Genomic DNA, 10163 nt, shown 5'->3' on the forward strand with positions numbered 1-10163 from the left:
TTAATGCCCACTACATAACATTAAATATTCTAAGTTAGAAAATAGTGTAAATGGTTTATTGGTAAAAATCCAAACTCTAGACTTTATGGAATTAGTAGTTTGGTGGTATGTAAATACTCCATCTTAATCTTTGCTGTTTTTACCAAAAAAAGAGAGAAATACCTAGAAATGTCTATAAAAATAAAATACCATAACCCAACATCTAAGCAAAATATAAAAGGTGCACACAAATGCCAATAAATATAAACATCACAATAGAAAAATTAATCTTAAAAAAATAAACTTATAATTGCTATTAAGACATTATAAAAATGAAAAAGTTCAATGTGCATGTATATTTGCAAACAGACACAGTACACTCCAAACAATCAATATAATTTTACTATCATTATTACATAATGCAGCATATAAGGTTACTGAGGTGTGAAGTTTTTTGCTTTTAGTCTATACTTTTCTGGAGGAATGCTCACCAAATTCATAAGGAAGAATTGGTTAGGTGATCACTTACTGCTGTTCACCACTTCCTATGCCAGGGGAAAACTGCTTTCTGGTAGACTGCTAAATTTCTAGTCAGAATGAATGGAAGTGCTATTATCCTTCCTTCTGCTTATTGCCTTCAAAGCCCAATTCTGCATGTTCTATTTCTAACTAACTGATTATACTCTTTAAAAATGCATTGTCATTATTTTTCATAGTTCTCTCATCACTGTAGAAAAAAGAGGAAACCATTTAAAATATTTCCTGGTATCTAAAAGAGAAAATTTCTCTAAAGATAGAGAATATCATTTTCCTTTTTCTCTTTAACTGTTCTTAATGATGACTTAGTTCTCCCTTTATGAGCAGCTATCCCTTAATAAAGATTAATCAGAAATGGGTGCAGATAGATATTACAAAAGGTCCATCTGTGATGGAAAAAAAATAAAGGAAAGGTAGCCTGTGACATATAATTCTTAGCAAACTACCTTTCCCTTCGGGCATTTATTACTATACCTACAATCTTGTGTAAAAGTTAAGCAGACTTGTTTACTCTGTGCCTTATATATTACCTCCAACACACCTGAGAACTGAAAGGGTTAACGCTCTTAAAATTTTTGCTTTTGAAACTTTAAAAAAAAAAAAAAAAAATTGGTGAGCATTTACCTAAACACTTTACTGAATAAAAACTTTCTTTCCTTGGTTCCCTTAAACCTGATTCAGGACAATGATAACATTATTTATATGAAATTGTCATACTCTTGGAATTCTAAAATAATTTATCTTTTAAAATTTTAGCCTCAAGCTATTTGAAAAATAAAAATCTACAGCACCATCTTCTGAAAAGGCACTTTCTAAAAACCACCTTACTTTAAAAAAATTATTTAAAAATTTAAGTCAGAGTCTACCCTGAAAAACATCTTTGTTTTACTGAGACCCTAACATAGATACGGCGTTAGATTTTTGTAACCTCAGACACTGGTTTCACAAAAAAGAAGGGAGCCAATGGCTGGATAAGTGATTTGACAGGATTTTAATTTTGTCACATTATTTTTTACCTGACACTGCAACAGGGTTTCTCAGTGGTAAAGCCCAACCCTCACATTAAATTTATTATCCTTCTTTAATTCAATTTAATCAAATTAAAATCTTTAATTCAAATAAAAATCTTTAAATACCATACTTTAATGAAACAAAGATTGTTGAGATTTAATGAAGAATTAAAAATCTAGAAGTACTCTTTGATGGGCAAAGTAAAAGAAATTCCAACTAGCAGTACTATATTAGTACAAGCCTTTACCATTTTATCATAGTTTAAAAAAATTATTTTGACCAATCTGGAAAAATATAAACTATTTAAATGTACCGTTTCTAAGTAGAAAAAAAGTCAAAATAAAATTTCCCTTTGTTTTATGTATTGATTTTTTTTTTCTCCTTGGAGTTAGCCTGGCTTTTAATCACAGTATCATTTCTAACATTACCACTGATCAAGAATGTCCTTAGTATAAAAAAAAATTAAAAGAAAAAAGAACTTTTGGATAAAATTCTCTCTTTCACATTTCTGTACTGATTTTTACACATCTATTCTTGACTTCTTTTCTGGCTCCAGTAGAATCACAAAAGTGCTTTGTATGATCAAATGGGAGGGAGATAGGAAAAGAAACAGACTCTAGAGTCAGGTTATACTGACACTCAAGAAGGCCTTACAGTTGGTATAAGGTCTTCCAACTATGATTACTCAAGCTTTAAGACACTCATTAATTCTCAAAAATAATGAAAAAAAATCATATGGATAAAAAAGCCAAAATAAAGATGCCATGTCAGTGAGGTCTTTTTGCAGCTTGGATAACGGATAAAAGGCAGCAAGTTACTGTTAGGGGCAACCTGTCTTTAAAAGTATCCAGTAGAAGAACATTTAAGAAGATAAGTTAAACAAACATCAAAATTAATGATTTTGAGTAAAAATTATGAAGGGATGTCAGTTAAATTTCTTGGCAAAACAGTACTATTAAGTTTGAAATAGGGGAGCAGATGTAGCTCAAATGGTTGAGCGCCTGCTTCCCACATATGAGGTCCTGGGTTCAATCCCTAGTACCTCCTTACAAATTTTTTTTGAAATAGCAAGGCTACATTATTCTAGCTGGATCCAAGTGGCTCGTTTCTTGAATTTAATAAAAAATTTAATAAAAATCATCGTCCTTGAAAAATTCATATTAGTCTCTGAAAAGACCCACTATGTTCCTTGACTAATGGTCACTAATCCATCTGATTACCTCTGGCAAACTGAGTTCTCACTCTTTCCTATAACATTGAGTTCCTCTGTGAGCCTTTTCTACCAAATGGCAACTCAAACATTATTTCCCTAGATATACCTTAAGTCTGTCAGGACTCTAAGTCTGTCATACTAAACTTCCATTAGAGAATATATGAGTAAACATTAGGCAGTGCTGGATCACCAGAAAACCTAGCTTAAAAACTAGTATAGGTCTTTAGAAGGCTAGGAGTCTCTATGTTAGAAGGTAGAGATGAATCTTTATCAAATGCCTTCCAAAAGACCCAGTACATTCCTATTGGATTACCTTCTGAACTGTCCTCTAGGAAGAGAAATAAATTATAGGTTCTAAACAGAAACAGTTCCATAGAAGATTTTTTTTTTTTTCTGAGAAACTTTTTAAAAGGGAACTATTAAAAAAAATAAAGGGCATCTATACTTCTGTGAAAATATGCCACCCAGTACTAAGGAGATTGAGGTACCCTTTTTCAAAACTATAAGAGTCAAATCCACATTTCTAAAACAAAGAAATATCCTGATATTAAATTAAAACTAAATGGCAGCATTCTTTTTTATCTTGCTATTTCATACGCTTAAACTTATTTATAGAGAAAAAAATGGGTCTACCATTAGTCTTGATTCCTGTTCAGCTCCATATTGTTTAGTGCAGTAACTGTCAGTCTCTACTTAAATAAATATAGCAGCTACAGTATTATAAATGTATGCCCCTCAATGCCAGTAACTTGATACTGAAATACATACTTTACACAGACACATTTGTCATCAAGAATATACATTAAACTCCCAACTCTTCCTCACATGAAAATCATTTATGCCAGTTGCTGGGACTGATATTTGAAGGTCACCCTTATAAAATATGTCATGGAAAATCGGAGACCAAAAATTAACATTCATTTTATCATTAGTGAGCAAGGACAGGAGCAGAAAGGACACTGTGAGTTTCATGACCATTACATTTTAGAAAACTTAAAAAAATAAAAATAAAAAAGACCAGGAATTCGACACCAGAAGTGTAATAGTAATTAAAATAAATTTCAAATATCATTTGCCACTTAGCCTTTTATTTAAAAATTCTAAAGTTTCTTGTAATTAAGTTTGATATACCGATTAGTTAGTAGGCAAAACAGAATTATACTATACATATTCTTCCAAGTTAACCAACCTTAAACTACGCTGAATAGTATAAAAGCACCTAAAAAGGAAATCACTCAAAAGGAAAGCTTTATATTTAAAATATATTTATTTCCTCTTTAAAAAGTCCTTCTAAATAGAATTAAATTAAGGCCTTCACTCTAGCACACATGACTAAGTGACTGAAAATTAGGTAAAGCAGTGAAAAGGGTAAGGGTATTTACAGTTCTTCCCTGGGCTCTAAAGTTTCCCAAATGAATCTGTACAACTCTCATTGATAAAGGAAGATGTTTTACTTATCCTGAGCAAGCACAGACCAATCACATTTTTACCATCTAGGATATACTATTTTCTTCTCTTGCCCACTATCCTAATTTGGTGAATTTTTCTGGGGTGAGTGAAGGGTTGGGAGAAAAAATGTATATACTATACAAATATCATCTATGGAAAGCACTTTGGAACAGTGTTGTAAGTTGCATTTCAGACATTTCAATATAATAAACATACAAAATACAGTACTTCCTTAGTTTTCTGGCAGAGGGACAAAAGATTTCATGCCTGTTGGAGGACATGGGCTCAGATTTTAGGCTCAAAATACAGTAAATTGGCAATTATAGTGGATTACAGGTAAGAGAGAAACTAAAGAGTTAAATCTGTTAGTTTTCATGTGCAGATGGAATTCTGAAAGGCTAACAACAATGCTCACTGGAAACAATCTGTAGTATCTATATGCTGAAGCAGTGCAAAAAAAAAAAGAAGTTAAAATGAAATTTTCATGGGTTACAAAGTGCAAAGCTCCCTTGGAATCCAATGTTACTGATAAACTCGGTTTTGACAGCTTTATAGTACTTTATATCTAAAGTGGAATCAATAAAAGTTGTTTTACAAATCTTTCTTCCACATTTCAGTGATTAAACCCATTTAAAATTGTACAAAGTTCTCAATTCCTTTTGTCACCAACACCCTAATTTTAAAAGGAAAGTTATAATGGTGATAAATTAGCAAAAAATGTTTTGAAAGTATCACCTTATATTTTCCTATGTATTTTTAGTAAATGAAATGAGTATTAGACAGTATGATTTTTCAATATACATGATATATTTTCAAATAATTTAATTAGCTTCCAAAACTTAAGCTGCTTACTGTCATTTCTTGAAACAAAGCTCAACTTTATTTCTCTTATTCAAGGTCAGATTCATTTAGGAAATTTCAATTCCATATGTTTTTTAAAAAGACATACTTTAAACTTGAAAATTACAAAACTTTCCTTCTGAAATTAAGGCTTTATTACTTTGCCCTTTTAAAATTATGGAGGTGCCTGTTCTTCCCACTATCTGTGGTAAAGATGTCAAACAGACAAGGTTTCCTTCAAAACTGCTTATTGCACTAAAAGAGAGCAAAAACAAATTGTCAGTTCTTAAAATAAACATGATCATATTTCTATAAAAGATGTTGCCAATATGTTCTATAATTATTAAAGCACTATTCTAATAAATATAAAAGAAAAGGAAGCTATACTTCAAAACACATACATATATGTTTATATATATATACACACATATATATAAAAATATATATATATGAAAATCACATTAAGGTATGAGAGGCAGCAAGTAAACCAGCAAAAACCCCACAAAACCCCCAACAACCTGCTTTCCCCTCTCACCCAATTTCAGAGGCCTCAACCCTACAGAATTCCAATCTTTTAAACTATTTACCCTTTATAAAAGTTCTAAGGGATTTCCATGTATAAGCCATAGAAACAGAAGACTTTAGAATACATATCACTTAGAGAGAAAGAATTACAACTTCTGACGAGGTTTTACAGCAGCTTTAACAAATTCACTAAAGAAAAAGAATACTTTAGGTTGCTATTGCTTATTTACACATTGCACAAATGGAAAATGTAAGTTCAGAGAGAAAGACACGTACATGCTCACAAAAACATATATATAAAGTAATTTTGTTTCTTAAAAAAGCAATATCAAGAACTGAGGACTCAGAATTATATATGAGACAAGAGACAGCAGTTGACCAAAATAAAGGAGTATGGTGTGCAAAAAGAAAATAAAAATCTAGTTTGCCATACTTTGCATTCAAATGAGCCAGCTATATGAACATCTGAACGTCACTGGTAGCACTAGGTAAAAAAAATGGAGGTGATGAAGGCAAGGGAGGTAGAGAGAGAAAAAAAGGTGGTGGTAGTAGAGAATAAAAGGGAAAGAAAGTTCCCCAAAGGAATGAATTATAAAAATATATACACAGACACATATATATCTGTTATCAGTGTACGATCTAGATATATATGAATACGAAGTATGCATGTATGTATTTAAAATATACAGACATCTTTTACGATACACAAATGCACATTAATTTTTTGCACACATAACTGAGTAATCATTCTGATTATTCATGTAGGTGTGTGATTTTTAGACCATCATTTACTTTTTCTTTACTTTTTTGCAAAGATAGTTGTGCTGCCAAGCAACTTGAGGTAAAGGCATTAGAAGGGTTAGACTACAAGAAATGAAAACAAAACAATTGCGATACTTCCTACAGGAGACTGCACAAAAAAGCAGTTGGCTGGTTTCATATTGCATAATGGTGCTGTGTTCCTTGATGAAGTAAACAATCTTCCTTGTATCAATATAAAGATCAGATACTGGCCCCCACACAGTGTTGGTTTCTGTATGGCTGGAGGCATCTCCATTCAATTGACTCCTCTGAAAACATATGCTGTATGTCCATTCATCTTTCAGTTCTTTCTCAGAGAATATACTTGGACTTTTTAAGCAAAGTACATTGTGCGTAAGGTATCTTGGTGAATCTGTACTGCCTTGGCAAGTGCCTGTGGATCTCGCCCATTGCTCTGTCCTGAAACGTGACTTCCTTCAGCACTGTAAGAAAAGTGGCAATAAATACAAAAACAAGCCCTATTCTGATGTAATAATTTTGAAAATATTCTTTGGAGAAAATTTCAAGAATATTAAAAAATAGACTGGTATAATGAGCCCTTATGTGTCCCTTACCCATTATTAACTCAAGGCCAATTTTGTTTTACTTCTCTTACCTCCCCCAGGATTTTATGCTTATAAACAAATTCCAGACATCATTATCTATCATTTTATCTCTGTGTGTGTTTGCATGTCACTTTTATTACCAATAATCTCTCGCTTGAATTAATTTGGTAAAGCAAGAAAACCACTGTATTATTTTATTATTAATGAACTTAGACAGCAATTCATGTATATTTCGGTGGAAACTCTGACCTGGGCAGTCAGTTCTGACTACCATCACTTTTCATATAGGTCGCTGGCTCTTCTAATAGCTTGTGGAACTTTAATTCTAAATGGCAGTACTTTATGGCAAACAGGCACATACTTACACGGAAGTGCTGAGGAATTTCCCAAGAAAATTCTAACATGCATATCATATTTGGATTTTGGTGAAAATCTGTGTTACAGCTTTTATATTACCTGTCATGTTCTTTGTCCACAAGATGATATCTGGCTCTGAATGCCACCAGGTGAGCATAATACGCTGGTGCAGGTATAGAAACCGATCGTGTACAGCGTACATAAGTGTGGCAGAGTTGGTAAGTTAGCAGCTGAAGTTCATCTGCAGTAAAACAGTTGTCATCCCATAAAACATGATAGTGTGAAGGGCGGCTGGTACCCTATAGAGAAGACAATGGCATATATTTCTAAACATGCACAGACTAAGTTATAAAAAATACCAGCTTTGTACACTAGTAAAACATGTTATAATTTAATAATCAATTAATAAAAACATTTATCAATGTGTTCACCGAGTGCGATGAGTGTGCCACAATGATGGGGGAGGTTGTCAGTGTGGGAGGAGTGGGGTGGGGGGATGGGGGATATAGGGGAACCTCTTACATTTTTTTATAATGTAACCTTTTTTGTGATGTATGTATCTTCAAAAAAATACAACCTACAAAAATGATGGGGTAGGGGGGTGGGGTATGGGTTATATGGGAACCTCTTATTTTTTAATGTAATATTCTATATGATCTATTAACTTTAATAAAAATAAAAAAAAACATTTATCAGTTACTATATTAGGTACTAGGAATTAAAAAAAAAATTAAAGGTTTCTTGTCTCTTGGAAAACAACTTAGTAGAGGAGACAGAAACATCTGCAATTATAAACTAATAAATGGCCATAATACTACTGGCACACAGTCCTAAATGAGAATACCAGAGGAAGAAATTGTGGGGGTGAGTTTGGCATGTTTAACCAATGGGGAAACACTGGAACTAGGGCTTGAAGGATGAGTGAGATTTAGCCTTTTTTTTGGGTGGTTAGGATGAGGAGACATCAGCCTTAATGAAAGCCCAGGCATAACATTTCATGCCATATTTGGGGAACAGCTAATAGACTAATATGAGCAGAGTGTGGGCATGAGGGGAAAAATATGAAGTTGTAAAGAATGGAATCAGATTCTGCTTAGGAATTTGGACCTTTACCTGTTAGCAGGGAAAACAAAAAGCACTGTACTTTTTTTTTTTTAACAGGAATGTTTTAGGCATGATGAAACTGGGTTTTATAAAAGTAACATCAGCAATAATATGGAGTATGGATTAGAAAAAGGAAGAGAATGAAAGCAGAGTTACAAGGTAAGAGACTGTGTTAGTTCTGGTGTGAGATGATAAAGGTATGAACTAAGGAAATGGCAGTAACAAAGGAGAAGAGGAGGAAGGTTAGTTCATATTTCAAAGATTAGTATAAGTACTACCATTTGTCAGACACTGTGTAAGATTTTAAGGATAAGATAAAAATGATAAAATCTTACCTCCCCCAATTATTTAGGAATGTATATGTATTTGTGTATTTACACATTCAGTGTATATATATATATATATATATATATTTTTTTTTTTTTTTTTTTAAGATTTTATTTATTTATTTCTCTCCCCTTCCCCCTAACCCCGCCGCCCCGGTTGTCTGTTCTGTGTCTATTTGCTGCATCTTCTTTGTCCGCTTCTGTTGTTGTTGTGTGTTTCTTTCTGTTGTGTCATCTTGTTGTGTCAGCTCTCCATGTGTGCGACACCATTCTTAGGCAGGCTGCACTTCCTTTCGCGCTGGGTGGCTCTCCTTAGGGGGCACACTCCTTGCACGTGGGGCTCCCCTACGCGGGGGACACCCCTGCGTGGCACGGCACTCCTTGCGTGCATCAGTACTGTGCATGGGCCAATTCCACACGGGTCACGGAGGCCCGGGGTTTGAACCGTGGACCTCCCATGTGGTAGACGGACGCCCTAACTGCTGGGCCAAGTCCGCTTCCCTAGTATATATTTATTGAGCACTCACTACATGCCATGCCCTGGACCAGGTGATGGGTACACAATAGTAAGACACACATTCCAGTGAGGAGAGACAGATAATACACAATAAAGCCATCAGAGACTAGGCTATAAAAAGAATAATAAAGTAGGACTCTATGAAAGGCCTTTCTTAGGAGCAGACATGTAAGTGAGCTCTAAATGATGAGAGCTAATGAGATCAAAGGGAAGAACATTTCAGGCATGAGAAGATATAGGACAAAAGCCCTAACTATATGGAATTTATTAATTTCTTTCTCTTCACCATTCTAGTCCCAACCACCATCATCTTTTGCCTGGAGTATGGTAACAGACTCCTGATGTCCCCAATACCACTCTTACACTCCACTAGAATCTTTATGTCAGTAAATGAATTATGTCAGTGCCTATGTCAACACCCAGTTTAAAGCTTTTAATGGCTCCCACTGCATTTAGAATAATCTCTCCTTTTTGGATTATTTCCAATAATCCTTACCTTGACCTAACAAATTCTATATGATCAGTCCTTCAATTTAGTGCCTCAATTTAGTTCCTTCAATGGACAAAACTCTTTCTACCAAAAGATCCTGTGCATGTATGGGCCTCTGATAGGAATTTCTTCCCCATTCTTGGCTTGATTAAATCATGCTCACTCCTCAAGATCTTATCTTAAATGTCATTTCTCAAGGGAGTTGTTTTTTTTTTAATGTTTTTCTTCAATTAAAAAAAATTATTTTATTCCTCCCCTTGCAATTTGTCCTATTCTTTGCTGTCTCTTCTTTGTGTCTATTTGCTGCACGTTTTTTTTCCCCCATTATCTGCTTGTCTCCCTTTGCTGCGTCATCTTGCTGTGCCAGCTCTCCGCAAAGCACGGGCCATCAGCTCTCCACAGCGTACGGCCAGCTTGCCTTCACAAGGAGATCCCAGGACGGGAGCCC

At 34.1% G+C, this 10163-nt stretch overlaps 1 protein-coding gene across 1 annotated transcript in view; it reads right to left on the minus strand.

Moving 5' to 3' along the window:
* Positions 1-5712: 5712 nt before the first annotated feature.
* Positions 5713-10163, minus strand: part of AGO3 (argonaute RISC catalytic component 3) — a 189931-nt gene continuing 185480 nt past the window's right edge. Inside the window, exons 18-19 of the mRNA XM_058303895.2 lie at positions 7378-7577; positions 5713-6798 (exon numbers count right to left, since the gene is read on the minus strand). Coding sequence (XP_058159878.1) covers positions 6690-6798; positions 7378-7577 — 309 coding nt within the window. The 3' untranslated portion in view covers positions 5713-6689. The remainder of the gene's footprint in view (positions 6799-7377; positions 7578-10163) is intronic.

The sequence above is a fragment of the Dasypus novemcinctus genome, chromosome 9 (genome assembly GCF_030445035.2).
Source record: "Dasypus novemcinctus isolate mDasNov1 chromosome 9, mDasNov1.1.hap2, whole genome shotgun sequence".
NCBI lineage: Eukaryota > Metazoa > Chordata > Mammalia > Cingulata > Dasypodidae > Dasypus > Dasypus novemcinctus.